The sequence below is a fragment of the Ursus arctos genome, unplaced genomic scaffold (assembly GCF_023065955.2).
Source record: "Ursus arctos isolate Adak ecotype North America unplaced genomic scaffold, UrsArc2.0 scaffold_26, whole genome shotgun sequence".
In the NCBI taxonomy this organism is placed as follows: domain Eukaryota; kingdom Metazoa; phylum Chordata; class Mammalia; order Carnivora; family Ursidae; genus Ursus; species Ursus arctos.
The window spans coordinates 27,705,448-27,728,600 of NW_026622941.1; the positions used below are offsets into that span (position 1 = coordinate 27,705,448).

Genomic DNA, 23,153 nt, shown 5'->3' on the forward strand with positions numbered 1-23,153 from the left:
GGAGACAAAGTGATGTTTACCTGCAGTTGGTAGTGGTAACCTTTGACCTTATAAACACCTCGTAGGCATGATCAGTGATGTTTGCTTTTCACTCATGGCTTTCTTAAGGGGTGATAATACAATCAGGGTCGTGAAAGACGGGGTGACAAGTGGAATATTCTACATATTGCACTCCTGTTCGTACTAACACTAGTACTGGACATGATGGCAAAAGTGGCCATGATTTGGGAAGGGGGTAGTGATTTTGGACGAGTGGTGGTGGGAATGGGGGTTGAACTTCTGAACTTAAAAGTCATGTTGGAAACAATACAAAAGGCAAAACAAAAGAAAAAATGGTTGTGGTAAGAGAAAGTAGTGATATGTTTATCCCTGCTTGTTAGGTCATTAACAACACGCATACTGAAATTTTTTCTATTTTATAAACTTCTGGAGGACAAGATAAATGCTGTCCACTTTTGTACATCTTAAAGTACCCATCATGGTTTCTTGTTTGAATAAATCAAAATAAGTCATCAGAAGTGAGGTCGTGACACATCATACTAGTGTAACATCCCATTTTATCTACAAAGATGATAAAATTAATGTTACGCTTTCTTTTAAAGATAATGCAAAACCTAAGGGCCAACCATGAGTGTAACCACCACACTCTACTGCTCCCCATGGCCACCTCGCGGCAGAAATACTGCCGGTGGCTCTTTATTAATGACATGGACTTTGACAGACCTGTGAGGCTTTGTCCAGCCTAAAAACTCTAAACAAGACATTGATCTTCCAGAACACCCTACTCCATGGGAATATATTATAGCATTGGGAATACATTTTATCTGTATTCTTGGCACCATATGGCAGGCCAGCTTTGGGTCTTTCACAGCAGTAGACCACACTGAGTATTATCTGAATACTTTAAGCTTCTTCCATGACCATTGTGCTAAACCTTGAAACTAACTCATTATGATTCTGTGCAGCATAGCTCCAGTGCGAGGGATTGATAAGGAACAGCTTTCCCTGCTGGCACCCTTAATTTATGTGAATTCCTGCTTGTTATGCTTGGAAACTAAAATGTAAAAAAGTTATGTCCTCAAAGTAGGCAAGATGAGGGTAAACATTTTATGGATGAGCACAAGTCCCTACAGGATCAGAATATTAGAATAGACTGTTTAAATTTGGGGTACCTAAGTACCCTGTAAGTGCTTAGGTAAAATATTTGTTGATAGTTACTACTGAAACTGAAGATAAAAAGAATTTCCTATGCATATCATACTGACCTCCATCCCTAATCCTACTCTCAGTCACATCTTAAGTGGTTGTCAGAATAAACTTCATAAGCAATATTCACTAAAATATATGAAAGATTATTTTGGTAATAGCACATAGTTAATGGGTAGTGTTTATTCTGTTTCTTTAGAAAATTGAATTTCAAGAAAATAAAGAGACAAGATATAACCATTTGCTTTAATAACTGTTATCTTTGAAATACATTTAAGTAGTGGGGATAGACTTTTTTCTTATGGCTTTCAACCAGATATGCCACCTTCTATTTCATTCCTGTAGCATCAAGATTACAATTCAAGCCTTTCCTACTTTCTACTGAAGAGCCATCGACTTCACAATGCCAGGATCACTTGACAATGAATAGGAAATACAATTCCACCCAACCACATTTGATGGTTTGAGAAACCACTATTAATTTCATGTTCCACACCATCAGGGTTTTTGGAACAAAAATTACTGGCAAACTGTATTAAAGGATGACTGAGTAGTAATCATGCCCTGGAAATTAGAAATAGTGAATTGCTCCTGATAGATTTACAGGTTTATCTCCCCTGATGCCATTTATTTATATCTCAAAAGGTAATAAAGTCGTGATCCATACATTTATATCCCATTAAATCCCACTAAAAAAAATTAAGTTCCCCTCTCTCCCTCTCTGGGGAGGAGGAGGCTCTTGTGCAGCAGTTCCTATATAAGCTCCCAGTGTCATAATTTCAGTGGTCCTCCAGGGTATTATGGACCCTCTGCACATGCCAGGGGACATCTGCCCTCATCACACTGCCCTCAAAGACAATGGGACATGGGAAACCAACACTGAGATGTTCAGTAAGTAAATAATGTCTGTCTCTGATCTAGAAACCTCATGTTTGCTGTCAGGAGAAAAGAAATACACATAGATATTTAAAACGTCGAATAGAACATTAAAAGGAATTCATTTAAGGACTTTTTGTAAAGGGGACACTCTTTTGCTTCATTTATAATGTGCTCTCATTTGCATTTTCATTTATCTATACTCACCTTTTTTTTTTAAGGTTTTATTTATTTATTTGAGGGAGAGAGAGGGAATAAGGGAGGGGGAGAGAATCTGAAGCAGGTTCTGCACTGAGCACAGAGCCCGACGTGGGGCTCAATCCCACAACTGCAAGATCATAACAGCTGAAACCAAGAGGCAGACACTTAACTGACTGAGCCACCCTGGCACCCCTATACTCACCTTTTTATATAAAACTGAGTTACCAGTAAAATGGTGACAAAGATGTTTCCCTGCTCTTTCAAGATTTGAGAGTTATTTCCACATAAACAGAATTCTGTTAAAATGGTTTTGTGAATGTTTCTATAACCCCTCCCCCCACTAAAATCTGTCCATTCAAAGTGTGGTTTCTGCTGAACTTACCATGTAAAGGTTATTAAGAAATCCATAGCAGGGAATCTCCTGGTTTGCAAGGGAGTGTCTTTCTCCCCATCCTTTCTTTGTCGTGACAGCTGCAACAGACACTGTTGGGGCCAGAAGACAGATCTGCCCAGGAAGTGCCGTGGGCGAGAGGAAGGCTGTGAGGAAACTCCTGCTTTTGTTTTCATCCTCCTGGAGAAGTAAGGATGTCATCGCTTTCTTCCCTCGTAAAAACACTTCTAACAGAGGCTAGACTACTTTGTCAATCATCAGAACAGTCAGTAGTCTCCCCTTCAGGTAGACTATTTTTCCCACTCTTCAGGTTTATGGACTTCCTGGATGCTTTTGAAATCCGGTCCCTGTAAGTCTCTATCTTGAGTGATGACTTGAATCAGGATGTGGGTTCAGGAAAGAATGATTCACGTAAAAGAACCTGATAAATGAGGCATACTCACAGGATTCACCTCTCACCTCTCGCATATACTATCTCATTCTAGAATAACAGGCATGAAAGCCACGTCTGCCTCCCCTGCCTTTATGTTCTCAGTTACCTATCTTAAACTAGTCTGGGTTCCATCTTACCCTGCCCTGCAGGTTGAGGTCTTGTATCTAAGACTTTTGAGAAGATCAAAAGACTTTCCGATCTAAAAGTATTCCATGCAAGCCAGGAAAAGAAACTTAAGTAATTTCATGTTAATAGCAATGAGAAACACACACACACACAGAAGGGCATTCCCTGTTTCACACCCGCCCTTGTGGGGACCTGCTTGCCCATAAGTTTCCCTCCTTTTCTGACGATGCCTCAGGACAGCCATGTTGGGCAGGTCCTACCAACCCCGTATTCATCACCTCAGACAGGGCCCAGCCTCCCCAGCCTGGTGCCTTCTGCTGTACCACCCGTCTGCTGGGCAATGTTGCAGAGCTCTCTGTCCCTCACCCTTCCTGCTCCCCTCCTTCTCCAAGTGAAAAGGGCAACAATACTGGATACTCGAAAATCAATTTATAAGGTGCTTTCACTTCCCCTGTGAACACTGAGTATTTGGTAGGAAAGGGATCATCACTGTCATTTTTTAGAAAGAAAACAGGCTGGAGAAAGTCATCCATGTCCCCCCACTGCAGTCCATCACCTCGGGGAATTGACAACCTCTTCGACACTCAGTTATCATGTTTGTAAAAGTGATGACTGGCTGCTCTTATCAATTGCTCTAGTTCTCAGAATCTGTAGTTGTGTCTGTTAGGTCCAAGATTCTTCACGCTTCAACCCAAGTGTCAACTAAGGAAGCCCAAAGAAGAAACTGCAGTCCCTTTTCCCTTCAGAGGCAGCATTTCCATTTTAACAATTCCTTCTGGAGACAATTCCCCCAACCTTTGTAGGAATCTGTTCGTGATATTTTAGATGGAAATTTTAGGCTAGGTGGGAAGCTGGCTGGTCAGTGGGGAAAGAGCAATGGTTTTAACATTTATTGAGTCTTGTCATGGGAAGACCCTCTGCCCAAAACAGTACCCATGTTAGCTTATTAAACCTTTTAGAATACTGGAGAGGTAGAGGTCAACCTTCGTTTTACAGATGAGGGCCCTGAGGCTCACAGAAGTAATGCAGCTAACCCAAGTCACACAGCCGGTGAGTGGCACCGCCAGGGTTGAAGTAGTATTTGGACTGTCCCTCTAGCCAATAACACACATTAAATTCCATGGTCAAAACTGCCCCATCATTAGGGCTCCAGGCTCCCTACTTCGCTTTAGGCAGAGCAGCCTGTCTTTTATCTGTTTATCTATTAGGCTTCTGGATACGATTCCTTTGAAAAATGGGTTCCATAGCTGAAATGTTTTTAATATCACTGGCCCACACCATTCAAGGACACCTCTTCATTTCCAAGCCCTCTGTGGCAGGCTTAGTGTCATGGGCTGTTCCCTGAGGCCCAATAAACCCTCTCCATTCAGACCCTTCACCCAAGGATTTGTCCTCATGGAAATGCCAGAGGATGAGAAAGTGTGAAAAGAACTTTCTGTCCTCAAAACCTAGATTAATTTCTTCTGGCTTCTCAAAGGGTTTCCACAAATTAAATCTAGGGGGGGAAATAATAAAAGTCGCCACATACTAGCATATGAATATTAACTTTTAAAAATAGTTTTTCAGTGTCCTAGAAATCAAGATGTGACTTGCTTTAAAAAGCCCTAATATACGTAATTACAAACTGAGAAAGTGATTAACTGGGGATTGACTTTCCTTTTTTCTCTGATATACTTAAAATAGTTTCAAATTTCCTATTTACATGCAGCTTTTCCGAAGCATATCTAATAGTTAATAAGGGGAGGATTTGTACAATCTTCCTTTTTCTCAAACTCCTAGGAGAAAGAGATTATAGGTTTTTTTTGTCTGTGCAGAATTATTCTAGCAAGTACCTCATGCCATTCTGATACACTGACCTCAGTTAGTCCAAGATAGGTTTTAGAATGAGCTTCCTCCCCGATCATGCAGGGGGAAGAACAGGGCTGGCCGTGCTCCAGAGAGCAGCTCCCAAACACAGACCCGAGGGCGAAGTGGCAGAAGGGAAGACAGGGTGCTTTGTCCTTGTGGTGCTATAATGTGAACTGGGCATTGATAGCTATTGTTAGAAATGAGAAAATGTATCATCAATGAAAAGGAAAGCAACACGTTACACAAAAAAATAGAAAACTAGGGGCGCCTGAGTGGCTCAGTCATTAAGCATCTGCTTTCGGCTCAGGTTGTGATCCCAGAGTCCTGGGATCGAGCCCCGCATTGGGCTCCCTGCTCCACTGGGAGCCTACTTCTTCCTCTCCCATTCCCCCTGCTTGTGTTCCCTCTCTCGCTGGCTGTCTCTCTCTCTCTCTCTCTCTGTCAAATAAATAAATAAAATCTTTAAAAAAAACCCAGAAAACTAAAGAAGAGAAAAAAGATAAACTGGACTTCATTAAAATTAAAGCCTTGTGCTCTGTGAAAGACAGTGTCAAGAGAATGAACAGAGAAGCCACAGATTGGGAGAAAACATTTGCAAAAGGCACATCTGATAAAGGACTATTACCCAAAATAGACAAGCAACTCTTAAAACTCAACAATAAGAAAACAACCCAATTAAAAGATCAGCCAAAGATCCTAACAGACACCTCATCAAAGAAAACACAGATGGCAAATGAGCAAACAGAAGGATGTCGTCAGAGCGATGCAAACTAAACCAACGATGAGACACCACCACACACTTCTTAGAGTGCCCCAAATTTGAACACTGACAACATCAAATGCTGACAAGGATGTGGAGCAACAGGAACTCTCCTACATTTCTGGCGGGGATGCAAAATGGTGCAGCCACTTTGGAAAATAGCTTGGCAGCTTCTTAGAAAACTAAACATAATCTCACTATGTGATCCAGCAATGGCACTCCTTGGTGTTTACCCAAAGGAGCTGAAAACTGGCATCCATATAAATACCTGCCCACGGACGTTTACAGCAGCTTTATTCATAACTGCCAAACATGGAAACAACCAAGATTTTTCTCAGTAGGTAATGGATAAACATATTATGCTACATCAGACAATGGAATATTATTCAGAGCGAAAAAGAAGCAAGCTATCAGGCCGTGAAAAGACATGGAGGAAATTTAAATGCATATTGTAAGTGAAAGAATCAAACTGAAAAGGCTGCAAACTGTATGATTCCAACTATATGACGTTCTGGAGAAGGCAAAACTATAGGGAAAGTAAAGATCTTGGGGTATTGGGGATAAATAGGCCAAGCACAGAGGATTTTTAGGGCACTGAAAATACTCTGTATGATACTACAGTGATGGAATTTTTGACAAATTATACATATGTCAAAACCCATAGAATATACAACACCAAGAACAAATTGTAAACAGTGTACTTTGGGGGTTAATGATGGATCAATGTAGGTTGACCCTGATGGGGTCAATGATGGGAGTTAATGTATGTTTGTCCCTGGCTTAAAAAGAAAAAAAACAGTACCATCCTGGTGAGTGAAATTGTTAATGGGGGAGGCTGTGCATGTGTGGGGGCAAGTATTACATGGGACATCGCTATATTTCCCTCTCGATTTTGTTGTAAACCTAACCTGCTCTAAAGAAGTAAAGTCTTGGAGGAAAAAAGACAAAGGAAATTCATAGAAGGGTGTTCTGATTAATCTAAGGGACTGACTTAACTCTCATGATCATTGTGTGGCTTATATGTGCCGAAACTATATGATATTTCTACGCTTTTATTAGGGATATTTATAAATAATGTAAAATATTCTGGTGCCCAGATAGTCATCAATCCTTACAAGTGAAATACAAAGTCAGTTGAAACCAAAATGAAAGTCTAATGTTATAACTGAAATAGACTATCCTTTCTATGGTGAATATTAGCAAAATTAGATTTATTCTGATATTAAGTTTAGTTTTACACAGACACAGAAGAAACATATATCCCCAGATAAATGTCCCTGATGTTCCTCCAGCAGGAGTTCCAGACCTTCTGAGAGCTGCCACAGCGAAACCCCAGTGGTATTCGTCGCCTCACAAAGACCATTAGAGGGAGAACTGAAATGATATTATCACTGTACTGATATACAGCAGAAATTCCACCTAGAATATGTATAGTAAACATTTCAGGGCCCAGGTAGTAATACTACTTGCAGTGGTAAACACTAAATAGAGTAATGGTAAATATCAGTGGTAAATATCAGAGGGCAAGTATTATAAACCCAGAGCAGAAGCTCTTTTACACAATTACCTTCTGGGCTTGAATGCAAGCCTCAATTTTTTACTAGCAAATGATTATATTCAAGCTTAATACCGGAAACATTTTAAAACAGCTTCTAATGTCAAAGAAATCAATATCTTTATATGTGAATAGGAAAATACTATGTAGGGTTCATCTGTGTCTGAAATTCTGCCTACAAAAGCCTGAGCAGTATTTATGCAGCACATCTTATATGCACTAAACCGAAAAATAACCCACAAACTGATTAATGCATGACTTAGTAAAAAAACAGACCAAAGGGGGTTGTTCACAGAGAGAAGAGTAACATTGGCGCTTCATGAAAAAATGGAGGCAGTTTAAAATAAACGTAAAAACACAGGTGCCTAAGTATACTTTTTTAAGGTCTGCATTCAGGAAGAAAATAACCTGTTCTGTTGGTGTGCAATTCTACAAGTTTTAGATTTGTGAAACCAACACAACAATCCAGATAAAAAATAATTCCATCACTGCCCAAAAGATCCCTTCATCCTGTCCTTTTGTAGTTAAATTCTGCCCTCACCCCTAACCCTTGCCCACCCCTGATATATTCTCAGTCTCTAGAGTTCTTTTTTTTTTTTTTTTGGAAGGGGGGTTTCTGTTCCTATTTTATTTTATTTTATCCTCCTCCCCATCCCAAGGGCACTCCTAATATGTTTAAGTGTGTCTTTAGATATGCATGTATCCTTGAAAGCTACATAGTGTTTTGTGCATATGTGATTTTTATTTATTTTATGTTTTTAAAGGGTATAATTCAGTAGCTTTTAATATATCCACAAAATTGTGCAACTATCACCGATATCTAATTCTAGAACATTTTATCATCCTCCCCACAAATCCTGTACCCATTTACAGCCACTTCCTGTTGTCCCCTCTACCCAGCCTCTGGCATCTAATAATCTACTTTCCGCCTCTAGCGTTACTCCATGCTGAACATTTTCTATAAATGGAATCATACAATATGTGTCTGGCTTTCTTTCACTCAGCATGATGTTTTCTAAGTCCATCCATGTTGTAGCATGGATTACTACTTCATTCCTTTTTATGAACAAATACTATTCCACTGTACGGCTATACCGTATCTTTCAGCCATTAATCTATTAATGGACATTGGGCTGTTTCCACTTTGGGGCTATCATGAATAATGTTGCTATGAACACTCATGTACAAGTTTTTGTGTGGACGTATGTTTTCATTTCTTTTGGGTGATCACCCAGGAGTGGAATTGCTGAGGCATATGGTAACTTGATAGTTAACTTTTTGAGGAGTTACCAACTGTTTTCCAAAGGGACTGCACCATTTCACATTTTCACCAGTATTGTGTGATGGTAGCAACCTGTCCATATCCCCTTCAGCACCTGCTAATTGTCCAGCTTTTTCATCATAGCCATCCTAGTGAATGTCAAGTAATATATTATTGTGGTTTGTATTGGCAATTCCCTAATAAGTAATGATGTTGATCATCTTCTCACGTGATTATTTGCCATCCATACTTCTTCTCTAGTGAAGTGTCTGTTCACATCTGTTGCCCTTCTTTAACTGGCTTGTCTTTTTATTGTTGGCTTTTAAGAGTTCTTTCTGTGTTCTAGATTCGAGTTCCTTATCAGATACATGATTTGCAAATATTTTCTCCCACAGAAACATTCTGTAGGTTGTCCTTCCACTTCCTGGATTGTGTTCTTTGAAGCAGAAAAGCTTTAAATTTTGATGAAGTCCAAATTTTTTCAAATGTTTCTTTTTATAGGTTATAGTTTTTGGTATTATATCTAAGAATTTTCTGCCTAGCCCCTGATGAGGAAGACTTTTCCATATATTTTCTGCTAAATCTTTTCTAGTTTTACATTTTCTGTTTAGATTTCTAATCCATTTTCAGTTAAATTTTATCAAAGGGGTGAGGTCTAGGTTGACTTTTTTAGTCTTTTATGTATTGATATCCAGTTGTTCCAACACTATTTGTTGAAAAGATTATCCTTAATCCACTGAGTTGCCTTTGCATTTTTGTAAAAAATCAATTGGCCATATATGTGCGATTCTATTTCTGGACTGTTATTCTGCTTATTGATCTAAACATTTATCTTTATACAATACCACACAGTCTTGATTACTGGAGCTTTCTATTAAGTCTCAAAATCTAATAGTTAAGTCTTTCAAGATTGTTTTGGCCATTCTACCTACTTTGCATTTTAGATATATTTTACAGTCAATTTGTCAATTTCTATAAAAAACCTCCTGAGATTTTGTTTGGGATTTCATTGAATCTATAAATCAATTTGGGGATAACGATGTATTAACAATATGAGTTTTCCAACTCATGAATGTGATTAATTTAGCACTTCTTTAAGTTCTCTTGGTAATGTTTTATAGTTTCAAGAAAGAGATGCTATATTTTTGTTAAAATCTCCCCTAAAGAGTTTTATGCTTTTGTGATACTACCATAAATGGTATCTTTTAAATTTCATATTCTAATTCCTTATTCCTAGTATGTAGGAAGACAGTCTTTATATATTGATCGTTTATTTGGCTAACTAGCTAAATTGACTTACTTTAGTTTTAGGCTTTATTACTTTTTTTGGTAGAGTACTGGGGTTTTCTGCATCTATAATCATGCCACCTGTGAATAAAGACCATTTACTTCTTCTTGTCCATTGTGCATATCTTTTTTTTTTCTTTGTCTTTATTCTACTGACTAGGACCTCCAATACAATGTTGTGTTAAAGTGTCAAGAATAGACATTCTTGCCTTGTTCCTGACTTTAGCCTTTGACCATTAAGTTTAATTGTAGTTGTAGGTTTTCTGTTATAAGCATTGTTTTTAATGCTCTTCCAATCATGGAATGGTTTAACGTAAATATTTGCATACATTTTGAAATAGTTTAGATTTGGGACTAACTTCCCATCTTGCGCAGGTCAAGTCACTTTTTTTGAAGATTTTATTTATTTATTCATCAGAGAGAGAGAGCAGGGGGAGCGGCAGGGCAGAGAGCAAAGACCCCGATGCAGGACTCAGTCCCAAAACCGTGGGATCATGACCTGAGCCGAAGGCAGACACTTAACCAACAGAGCCACCAAGCGGTCCCAGGTCAACTCACTCTTAACTGGGAACTGGCTTCGAATATGCAGACACAAGACCATAGTGTGGCAAGGAACTGCCTGCCTGGGCTCAGAAGCAGTTGCCTCAAAGAACTAGTGAATACACTGTATTTCAGAGAAGCAAATAAAGAAAGAGTTGGAACTAAAATTACTGACTACTCTCTGTCAGACCCTGCATGACGCCTCTTACGTGAGTCATCTCCGTTTCTGCTCTTCTTATCTCTACAGAGTCAGAATTTTTAAATAATTCTATTCCTCCATCTTCAGCAGGGTAAGAGCAAAGTGCCGCGAGGCAACCAAAGCTTTTCTAATCTCACTGTGCAGGATGGGTTCCCAGGCTGCCTTTCACCGTCGCTGCAATGACCCAAATACAATACTGCAGGCTGGCTGTCCACACCAAGGAAAACAACTGATTTCCTCTCTTTCTGAGATTTTGGACCTGAAAAGAAGTTTCTCCTGTTACCACCACGTAATATGAATTTATATTCTCCAGGAAGTACTTATATATAGCTTGTGTATAGTCTACTCACAAGATTCCCCCTAAACTAGATGTTAGATTTCCATTGTGTTTCCCAGGGATACACTTGGAAAACTTAGAATTTTATGTATATATACATTTTTGAGAGGGGAAATAGGCCCTACGCTCTTTCTGCTCAACCTAGTCATTTTCAGGTGAGGAGCTGGGGCTTGGGGAGATTAAGTGGACTTTCCAGGCTTACACAGCTAGTTACTGACAAACCCCGGACTAGAATTATTCTAAAAATTCACATGACTGGCATTTTCATCAGGACTAGCATAAGTACCAAACCCACTTACATCATAATTAACTGGTCTATCATGGTTCCTTATTGGCCACTCAAATTTCTTAGTTCCAAATACGTTGACAACTCATCTAGTTATTCATAATTATTATTAAATTACATTTTAGGCTCCCTCTTCTCTTAAATGCATAGAGATGAAGAAGATATTGTGACAAATTTTGTGGAGAAAATGGAAAGGCATTCATGCAGAACAATGGATGCTTTTGAAAGGCATTGTGACATTTTGAAGAGATAGGCTACATGGAATGTAATCCAACTTTCTTCTCACTGTACGTAAGCATTCATTCAGACTGGATGATGAAGCCATAGAAAAATGGTGCTCTACCAAGATTCTCTCTTTCAGACTTTTGATAATGTATCTCTCAAATTTCAATTATTTTAAAAGAGGTCGCAATGTTTAATCTTTACATATAATTCAGTCTGTTAGGGGCAGAAAAAAAAGAAATCATACCTTTTTCCATTTGAGAGAGACAGTGTTTGAAATAAAAAATAATAATAATAAAGAAAAAAATAGATTCCCACCAAGGAATAGAAATTAAGAGCCCGGGGCGCCTGGGTGGCACAGCGGTTGGGCGTCTGCCTTCGGCTCAGGGCGTGATCCCGGCGTTGTGGGATCGAGCCCCCTCTCTCGCTGGCTGTCTCTATCTCTGTCAAATAAATTTTAAAAAAATCTTTAAAAAAAAAAAATTAAGAGCCCACCCAGCGGTTCAGAATCATACCATGGTTAACAGGGAGTTTACTGCCACCAAGTGGTTTGCTAAATCCATTTAGTTCTACAACCGTTGTTTCTTAAATTCTCCCCAAATATCAATATGCTTCAAAGCATCTGCTTTCAGTTTGAATGAAAATATGAAACCACAGACAAAGACAACTGAAAACTTTTCCTAAATTGGAAAACTAACAAGTCCTTAACTGCCAAGAGAAAACGCGGTGAATATTTGCATTTGCTAAACTTCTGTCATTGAAACAGCCAGAAAACAGGTGATGTAAATGCATTTACTCAGCACACGAGAAGGCTGATATGTGTCGCTGCTGATAACTAAAGGGAAAATTCTTTGAAACAACCAATGCTTAATGAGAAATTTTACAGTCTTTGAATGGGGTCTAATTTCCAATAAACATATGATAAAGTTGGTTCTAGTCATGCTCCTCCCCCAAACACACACAACCTCCACTTTTCGGAGATTTCTGAGGACTCTTTAGGGAGTGAGGCTTGCAAAAAGAGCAGGAGATTTTATTCATGTCATAATGCCTGTTTGCATACCACAGACTTGCTCAAAAGTGGACATTGAAAACAGAGCTCTTACAAAAGAAAGCATTCTCTTCCTGTTGTAGTATTTCCCCTTGCCACAGCCAAATGTCAACAGATAGCTGCTATCGGGGCCAATATAGCACTGGGTGTGCATTTGGCAGAGTAAATACTAAAGGTGACTATTTAAGGGAGAAATAACTCCAGCCTCCTCACATCACCATGGCAACCAGAGGTATCTTGTTCAAGCAAGTCAGCCAGCCACTGTGATCTTTGGCTGTGGCTCACAATATCCTAGGGAGTCTTCTCTAATCTCTTTTGCAGCTTTTAGCATCTTGTTCATTGTAGCCTGATATCACGCACTAATCGATGCGGCCAGTGCTGACTAAGCATCACTTACTAAGGCAGTGTTTCTCAGTGAGACAAAAGACCACCTACATCAAAATCGCTAGGGGTGCTTATTAAGGATGCCAATTCTAGGGCCCCCACCCCAGGCCTACTGAAACTCTTCCGGACTCTGCATTTTAGCAACCGCTGCACGTGATTCTTATGCCCTCAGATTTGGGGATTACTGACCTAGGGGAAAGGTCATAAAGCGGTGGTTCCCAAACTCTGCTACACAATAGGGTAATCTGGAGATCCCTTTAAAAATATCGACGCTTATGTCCTACCTCCAACTATTCCAACCAATTGGTAGGGGTTCGATCTGGATATTAGGATCTTTAAAAGCCAGATGATTCTAATACCTAAGAACACGGGGAACCTGTCAGAGAGGATTCTAGATCATCACCTGATAACTAACGGACAAGGAAATAGAAGATGCCACATGGTTCTAATATTGCCTAATCCTGGAGTTGTTTTCACTCTAAACTACTTACGCCATTTCACCAGGAGCCCCTGATGGTTCCATCACCCTTCACAGAAGTTTTGAGACTTTTAGTGTGTTGCCCTTGGTTTCACGTGATTTTCAAAAAGGACTGGGCTATTCCTCTCTGAGACTCATGTGGGCTAACATGGGCCCACACTAATTGAACCGGGTGTAAACTGAGGTGGTATCAGCTGTTCAATCATTTGATTTTAGCCATTTGTTCTACAAATATTGGCTAATTCAGTTTGCTCATTAATGTGAAAAAAAAACAACCTGTGAACTTGAAACCTATATCACATGATTGTCAGCGCAGAGGATGTTATTTTCCTAATTTTTCTCTTTTCAAATTAATCTGTCAACTCAGCCAAAATGTCAAACAGAATAATCCTACATAGGTGCAGCTTAAATCCATAATTGTCTTCTGGTCTCCTGAAATTCCTTATTACACGGTCCGAATGAATGCATTGGGGTGTCCGCCTTCTCAGGGAGGTCTGCACTGTCTGGTAGCTAGGCTGTCTGCATCGTGAAGAAACTGCAGAGTGCTCCTCTGAACTTTCCTGCATGTCTCCCCCCTTTTAACATTTACATAACTCCGAAAAAGCTCTCCCGGGAAGCTCGCCTAGTCTCCCTAAAATGGATATTTCAAATGGCTCCTATTATTTCTTACCTAAATATTCGCCTTTAGTAATTACTCTTCAAAATGCACACCCAGTGCCGTGCTTGGCCTTCATGTCAGCCGAGTGGATTCTGAACTAATAGTCTGCCTTGTAGGCCTCCTCACCTCAACTTTTGCGTAAATGAGGCTCCTTCCCAGGGTAGTGACACTATTTGTTACCGACGCTATTTAACATTTAGGGCAGCACTGTTATCATCCGTGTTTAATGGGGATTGTTATAGTAAAAATCCATTATGGAGTCCGATATGAGGGAAAATCATTCTGACGTCTAACCTCAATGTTTTTTGTAAAACAGTTTGAATTGTGAACAGCTATTACTTATTTGGGTTTTTAAAGCACACTATATTCTCCATAATTTTAGAAAATTAAAGGGAAAAAAGGAGACAATATTTAGTTTTAAGTAGTTAATTTTAAAAATTAAATGAGGTAGTAATAGCCAAACAAAAATTGTGCCATGTGCCAGCACTTATGTGATCACCTCAAATCATCTAATTACTCTGTTTTGTTATTATAATATTCTATTACTACAAGAGGGTCAGAGTAAGAAGAACCACATTCTGCCCTCTGTGCAGATTAGCACTGATCGCTGCCAAGCACCTAAAAATGCAAGCAAGACACTGGAGGGAGGGAGAGCTGAGGGGGACCTGGCAGCGCGACTGACTGACTGGAGTCATGGTTGCAATTTTTTTTTTAAAGATTTCTTTATTTATTTCAGAGAGAGTTGGGGGAAGGGCAGAGGGAGAAGAAGAGGGAGAGAACTCCAGCAGACTCCCCGCTGAGCTCAGAGCCCGATGCGGGGCTCAGTGGGGTGGGGGTGGGGGTGGAGGCTCGATCTCAGACCCAGAGATCATGACCTGAACTGAAACCAAGAGTCAGACACTCAACCGACTGAGCCACCTGCAATTTTTTCCCTAGTGTTTAGGTGCCTGGGGCATTGGTGCAGGCAGTGACTGAGAGCATGGAGTTGGAGCCTGACACGCCTAGGATCCAACCCATGCCCGATCACTGAGGATCTGGGGGACTGTGGGCAAATTCTGTGATACCCCTAAGTCTCATTTGTGTTTTGTTTTTAATTGTTAAAAAGGCAAGCTAACACTTATATTTGTTTCCTAGGGCTGCCATAACAAAGTACCGCAGACTGGGTGACTTCACGGAAATTTATCTTCTCACCGTTCTGGAGGCTAGAAGTCCAAGACCCAGGTTGGTTTCTCCTCAGGTCTCTCTCCTTGTTTTGCAGGTGGCCGCTTTCTCATTGTGCCCACATACAGTCCTTCCCCTGTGCGTGTGCATAAATCTCCTCTCTTTATAAGGACTCCAGTCGTGTTGGATTAGGGCCCACCCTAACAGCCTTATTTTAAGTTCATCCCCTCTTCAAGAGCCTCTCTCCAAATACAGTAACATTCTGAGGTACTGGGATAAAGGCTTCAAAGTATAAATTTGGGTAAGACACACTTCAGCCCATAACAGCCTATTTCATAATAGTTAGTGAGAATTTAAAGAAATAATACACATAAATCACTTAGCAAGATACATGGACATAAATGAGGAAACATCCTGGGACAATGGAAATGTTTTATGTCTTCCTTGGTGGTGTTACATGGGTCAAAACTCACTGAATTGTGCACTTAAAATGTGCATTTGATTGCTTGTATATTATACCCCAATAAAGCTAATTTTAAAATATTGAATTGTGCGGCATCTGGGTGGCTCAGTCAGTTGGGCGGCTTCCTTCAGCTCAGGTCATGATCCCAGGGTCCTGCGATGAAGCCCCACGTTGGGCTCCTGCTCAGTGGGGAGTCTGCTTCTCCCTCTCCTTCTGCCCCTCCCCCCACTTGTTCTTTCTCTCTCTCAAGTAAATAAATAAAAATCTTTAAAAAAATGTTAAATTGCTACCTAACAACCTCTCCACCTCAATGACGTCCTTTGAAAATATTTTAAAACATTTAAACATCATTCGAGCTATAACAAACCCATTAGCCTGAACCATTGGTGACTAAGTACCCCAAAAGATTCCCAAGCCAAACCAGAATTCTCCTAGAGTCTGGAGCTAAAAAGAAGGTCTGTGCCTGAAGTGTTTGCATCTGTCAATACTCCCATATAAAACTAAATTACCCAACGAGGCATTTTTCCTGGGAGTATGTCATCCCCTAAAGGAAGTTTTAGAACGATAGTTTTCCATAAGGGAGCCGAGTTCCCAGCATGTAACTGATGTTAATGGAAGACCTCAAGTATTTAAATTCACCGACTGTCTTAAGTGCCAGTTACTCTACCAGACTTGGTATAAAGAATCTTAAGCTCCATTTGAAATCAAAAAATATTGAAATTTTCCCCTGCACATTTTGAATAACATCCAAGTTAAATTATCATGAAGACAACAACATGTCCTGAGGGACATCATTTTCAGCCTTGGCTTCCTAAGTCTGCATTTATCCTTGGGACATGCGGAGAATTTCTGAGTTAATGTCGGTAAAGACTTATGAAACTTCGGAGGTGGAGTTCTGCTACCCATAAAAATCAGCAGTAAAATGACCAGGATTTTTTAAAAATCTTGCTTTTGAAAACATGTCCCCAGTGAAGAATTGCTCCAGGATAGAATTTGGTTTGGAAACACAAATATATATACTTATAAATATCATGGACTTCTACAGTGCTTTGCACATCGCCAAAAGGTGTCTGTTGTCCAAATGAATAAATATGTTGTTTGACTAGATGAACGAAGAGGCAAGAAAGCAGCATTAAGAGAAGTACAGATGCCATTTTATTATAAATATGCAACTTTAAAACCAGGAACTGGCTGATATGCAGGGAGTAACCTCCCATGGGAGACCACTGAGACCTGCACGGCACACAGGGCTTGGCAGATAACACACAGTGATAAATGTTGGCAAACTGAATCATTTAATGTAAGGTCTGTATGGGGAAATATATTTTTTACAGTGTCTGTGATAGAAAACTGCCTTCAACTTGAAATCACCTTGTGATAAGCTACTTCTGGCATGGGAAGAATCAAAACTTACAGAGTCAAGTTAGTTTTCCCTCCACAGAGCTGCGTCCTGCAGAGACAGCGGAGCCAGAGGGGCTGTGGAGCAGGAGCTCCTTTGGTGATTCATGGAGCAGTGCTGCTGAGATCTCAGCCTGCAGACAGACTGTCTGGGGGGCTTGTTAAATACTGGGTCTGATTCAGTAGGTCCGGGTGGGGCCCAGACTCTGCACGTCTGACAAGCTCCCAGGTGATGCCCAGATGGGGTCCAGGAACACACTTGGAGCAGCAAGGTTGTAGAGGAAGAGGGAGATTCCTGGATAAACGGGCAGACTAAGCAGATATGGGGTGATGAGAAACCCTGGAGAAGACTTGCACATGTGACCACATATGAGTCACTTAACTTTTCTGAATCCAAATGGTCTGGTGGGGAAAATGGGTGCAATAATAATGATGATGGTAGGAAGATAGTAACACGTCATGGGATCCTTAGGAGAATTAATGAATAACAGTATAAATATGTAGGCGCATGCTCCGTACACAGCCTTTGCTCCGCAAATGCTCGCTGGCCCGACGGCGAGCACAGGTCACGTGTCTGGGCAGGTCCGAGGAGTCCACCACTCGTCCCTCTTCGTGCCGAGGACAGAGCTCCCTACTGAGCAGGTGCTCAGGCGGCGTCTGCTCAGTGCAGTGAGCAGCAGAGCAGCCGATGCCTGGAAAGACGTTGACGCCTGGACGATGGCTCCTGTGATACCAACAGGAGAGAATCGTCACCGAGAAAGCGGTCACTCTGAGGCCTTGGGGAACGTCCAGGCTCCTCTGAGCCAGCAGTGGGAGACAGAACCAGCGCCTCCCAGTGAAAGTGCGGTGTTAGGATAGCTGATCTTTCATATCCTTCAGTATAAATTGTGTCCAAACTCACCTACCTTTGGTACAAGGCCAGGCCCGTTGGGGAGGGTGGCTCAGCCGCTCAGCCGCTGGGGGTGTGATTAGTGCCCCAGAGACCCAAGGCTTCCTCCCGATTCTCTGACTCCGGCCCCAGCCGCCCACGTTGCCCTGAGCGATACTCTGCTGAAGGTGAGGTGAGGGTCTTGTGAAGGACCTGTAGAGTCCGCAACAAAACTCCCGAGCAACACAGCGGGAATGCAGGCAGAGGACCCTGAGAATGACCCGCCACTTCACTTAAATCAACGTCTCATTCCGGTGAGCCGTCAGACATGGACGCTGCCAGCACCTGGAGGAAGCCTGGTTTCTTCACCTTTCAGTGAAAATCTAGAGTAAATCTTCATTGAAACAAATGATATTATAAAAATCTTCTCAAAGTGTTCACAAAGGGTTAATAAAGCTTTTCCCTCACCCATACACACCCTATTATCTGTAGGCCCCAGGAGAGATAAGAAGAAGCCAACTTCTTCCTGAAGGATTCTATTGTCAACCTAGATGGTCATTGTTTCCATTCAATTGCACACAATAGTTTAAAGTTTAACTCAATTTTATAAATTAATATTGCATAGATTTTCACACTGTAGGCTTTAATTCATTGCTGATGTTTTGTCAAGTTTCTTCTTGACAAAAATTACAAGCCTGGCTTTCTCACACAATTCACTATTCCAATGGGTAGTTTTAGGCCAGGGTCATCCACTATTGGTTATTGATATATTCTCTATCACCTTGGGGCAAAATCTATCAGGTAAGCAATAAGATTGTAGGTGTTACCACTTTTTACTCTCCAGCCTTTGTTGGGGGAATTGGTCATGGTTTAAAATGTCTGAATTTAGTATAAACTCAATTACTGATAAGCTGACACAACCTGTATCTTAATACCTTCAAAAGATCGCGAAGTGTTGGGAGCATGTGCTCCTGAGACAGCATTTTTAGTGGCAAGAAACAGATTATCTTGAACCCTTTCCTTTTTTTTTTAATTGTTTCTAATGATTTAATATTACTTTTACCCTGGATCCACGCCCTCCTGCCAAGATTTTGAGACTTTTATTTTTTAAGTAAGTTGTCTTCTCAAAGGGCCTGGCTGGCTCAGTAGGTGGAGTTTGAGACTCTTGACTTGGGGGTTGTGGATATGACCCCATGTTGGGTGTACAAATCACTTAAAAATAAAATATTTTTTAAAAAAGAGAGAGAAATGAAAAAAAAAAAAAAAGTAAGTTGTCTTCCCTAACTTGCTGATATAGCTCTATGGAGACGCAGAAGTGCCCTTAACACACAAGTTTCTTTATGTTTTTGCCAGATAGAATATCTTTAAAATGAAATTCATTGTCTTCGCCAAATGTCCTACAGCTTATATATAATGGCTTCTGTCTAATCAATTGGCTCATATCAAGTAAATGAGTCTATGCTGCAAGTCAGCTACCTAGAGGTATAATTTGCATTTAATTAATCATGGAGGATTCACCAGGAAGCAAATAGATCTTTTTCCAGCTTTATTGAGATATAATGGACATAAAACATTGTGTAAGTTTTAAGGGTACAACCTGTTGATTTGATACGCCCATATATAGCAAAATGATTACCACCATAGACTTAGCTACCACCTCCATCATGCCACATAGTTACCATTTCTTTTCTGTGGGGAAAACATTTAAGATCTAGTCTCTTATAAACTTTGAAGTATGTAATACACTGTTGTTAACTGTATTCACAATGCTGTGCATTAGATCCCCAGAACTTATTCATCTTCTAACTGGAAGACCAACATCTCCCATTTCTCCCACCCAATCCCCAGCTCCTGGAACCCACCTTCTACTCTGTTTCTAGAAGTTCAGCTTTTCAGATTCCACATATAAGTGGTATCACACAGTATTTGTCTCTCTCTGTCTCATTTATTTCACTTCGCATAATGCCATCGAGTTCCATCTGTGTTGTCACAAATTGCAGGATGTCCTTCTTTCCCATAGATGAATCATATTGCATTATATATATATATATCACATTATATATATATGTGATATATATATATATATATATATCACATCCTCTTTACCCATTGATGGACACTTAGGTTGTTTCCATATGTTGGCTGCAATGAACATGGGGGTACAGGTATCACCTCAAGATCCTGATCCATTCCCTTTGGATATATACCCAGAAGCAGGATTGCTGGGTCACATGGGGTTCTAGCAAGTAGATTTTTTAGTGACTTTTTCCATTGATTTGATGAACAATTTAATCCTTGTTTAAATAAATACTTTAAAATAGTGTTAGCCATGTTTTATGATATAATCTGTTAGTCCTCACCAACCTGCTTATGTGTTAAAGCAGAAACAAGTTTTCTGAAGAAAATATGGTATCTATTCATGTATATTCCTTAGCCTTCCTAGCCTTGGCTCCTTCGTTGTCCCAACAGGACCCTCCCTCTGCCTTGTCTGGCTGGTCATCAAGCATGTGGAACTGTTAACTTGCAACCAAGCACAGACCCCCCATACATCCTCACCAGAGCATTGAACCCTGGAACTCTCTGCTGCCCAATTCTCACACAAGTCCAGGCTTAAGAAATAAAGAATATGAAGATTGTGCCATCCACTGCACATGTTCTAAATCTTACTGTTTTTTCAAGACAGATGGCTAGCAAACTGCACATAGGAACTCTCTGTTTTTGTCCTTCATAGATCTGCTTTTACTGGACTCTGCCCTCTTTGGATTATGAGGCTCTCAGGCTTGTCTCTTAGCCAAGATGATCAGTTTCTTTAAGAAAAGGGCTAGGTCATCTTTGGATACCAAATCTTCCTTCTAGGACTTAGCACAGCACATTGCATAAACAAAGTGCTCCATGCAGTACCTCAACTTAATTCATTTTGCATTTCAGTTCTCTGTGGTGTGATATAAAGACCACTTGATCGTGACGTGAGAGACCCAGATTCTAGACCTCACCCTCAAGGATCTGGCAGCATGGGCTTGGGTGAGGATTTTTCTGTCCTTTCCTGGATCTGTTTCCAAATCTGAAAAATGAACATTTTACTAAATGATCTTTAATGTTTTTTAGTTTAATATTTTGATCTCTCCAACATCAACTAACCACTATTCAGTACTTTAATAATTTAAATATCTATTGTAATTAGTATTATAATTTCTCTATAAATAACAATGTTAATATTATTGTTTGAGAAAACAGTTTACCTTCTTAATAAGACTGGGTAGTTTCAATTGTATTTGTTTTATAGAGGACAGGGATGAATTTTAGTCTTGAAATATCAGTGATTCAAAATTAATGAGCTCCAAGTTCATGAAAAGTTACTATGTGAAAATGACTGAGATGTGTAATGACCTTGAAATTGACTATAGTCCATTTTTCTGTGTTTCTCCATTCATTCTTCCTCTTGATAATTTTATATTAGTAATGGAAGTTGAAAATGGGCCAAAAATGCATTTTTTGGCCTCATTTATGTTTAAACAACAGGTGCCCTATTTTTGAATCAATAATAAGATAGATTCCATCTGAATAAACCACAAAGGTAAATTGTTGAGTTTTGCATTTCACATAGTTGATATTGTGAACAATTTTAAAGAAAGATAACATATTAATACAACTAGATCTGTTCCTAAATCCAAAGGTCATACCTTCTTTGCCAGTCTCTCATACCTTAACTGTGATCCTAGAATGCTATGAGATCTGCGAATATAGTTGAAAGATTGAAAATTTCTGATCGGTAGGAGAAGGAAAGGAAGAATGAAGGGGGGGGGTAAACAGAAGGGGGAATGAACTATGAGAGACGATGGGCTCTGGGAAACAAACTGAGGACTTCAGAGGGGAGGGGAGAGGGGGTGGGGGATTGGGATAGGCAGGTGATGGGTATTAAGGAGGGCACGTATTGCATGGTGCACTGGGTGTTACACACAAATAATGAATCATGGAACATTACATCAAAAACTAGGGATGTACTGTATGGCAACTAACATAACATAATAAAAAATTATTATAAAAAAATAAAAATAAAAAAGAAAAGAAGAAAATAGAAAGTCGGAAATACTACCAAATACAGAGGGAAATGTAGTGTATAATAGTCGGCAAATCACTGGGGTAAAAATAGACTTTTTAATAAATAACCTTGGGGAATAACTGGTTAGTCATTTAGAAAAAAGTAAAATTGGATTCATACTTCACATCATGCAAAAGAATAAACTCCAAATTGATCACAGGTCTAAATTCATACAAGTACCAGAAGCGTACTGAAGAGTTGAATTCATCTGTAGCCTGGATGTGTGAAAAGACTTTCTAGTTAGGATGAAAAATCCAGACTTAAAAGACTGCTACCATTGAGAATGTAAAACTAAAGCACTTTTGTACGGCAAAATACACCATAAGAAAGGGAAAAGACAAATGACAGGCAGAGAATATTTACAACCTTGTATATATCAGATAATGTATAAAGACAAAAACCAAAAACCTGCAAACAACTTCTGAACTAATTTAGAAATTGTCCTCATAGTAACATAGGTGTAATGATTTGGAAGCTATTTTGTATGCATTGTAGGATTGAATAAATGTACTGATGGGAGCTGGTGTTTTACTGTGGCACAAGAGAGATATAAATAAAGGGTGATGGAAGGTAAATAAGAACCTGTGATGTTGGATTGATACAAACTCATGATTAAAAATTGGGGTATCTATCTCACCCAGATGATCAAGGTTAACATCACTAGTGATGTCATTTTGATAGTTCATACTCTTGATGAGATGTGATGAAGATGGCATTTAACCTCTGTGGTCTTGCTCTTCAAAACACATAACCCTAGCATAATAAAACATCAGACAAATGCCAATTCAGGAACATTCTACGTAATACCTGACCAGAACTCCTCAAACTGTAAAGGTAATTAAAAACAAGGAAAGTCTGAGAAACCATCACAACCAAGAGGAGCCTAAGGGGACATGACTGCTAAGAGTAATGTATCCTGCATGAGATCCTGGAACAGAAAAGGGACATTAGATAAAAACTATGAAAACTACATATGAATAAAGTATGGGCATTAGTTAATAATGCATCAATGTTGGCTCATTAATTGTAACAAAAGCACCATGCTAACATAAGATGTTACTAGTAGGG

General features: G+C 39.8%; 1 protein-coding gene across 1 annotated transcript in view; it reads left to right on the top strand.

Moving 5' to 3' along the window:
- Positions 1-22,857, top strand: part of LOC113257385 (protein O-mannosyl-transferase TMTC1-like) — a 68,088-nt gene extending 45,231 nt beyond the window's left edge. Inside the window, exons 6-7 of the mRNA XM_026501574.4 lie at positions 15,231-15,317; positions 20,915-22,857. Of these exons, the coding sequence (XP_026357359.3) occupies positions 15,231-15,317; positions 20,915-20,945 (118 nt within the window). The 3' untranslated portion in view covers positions 20,946-22,857. The remainder of the gene's footprint in view (positions 1-15,230; positions 15,318-20,914) is intronic.
- Positions 22,858-23,153: the final 296 nt, after the last annotated feature.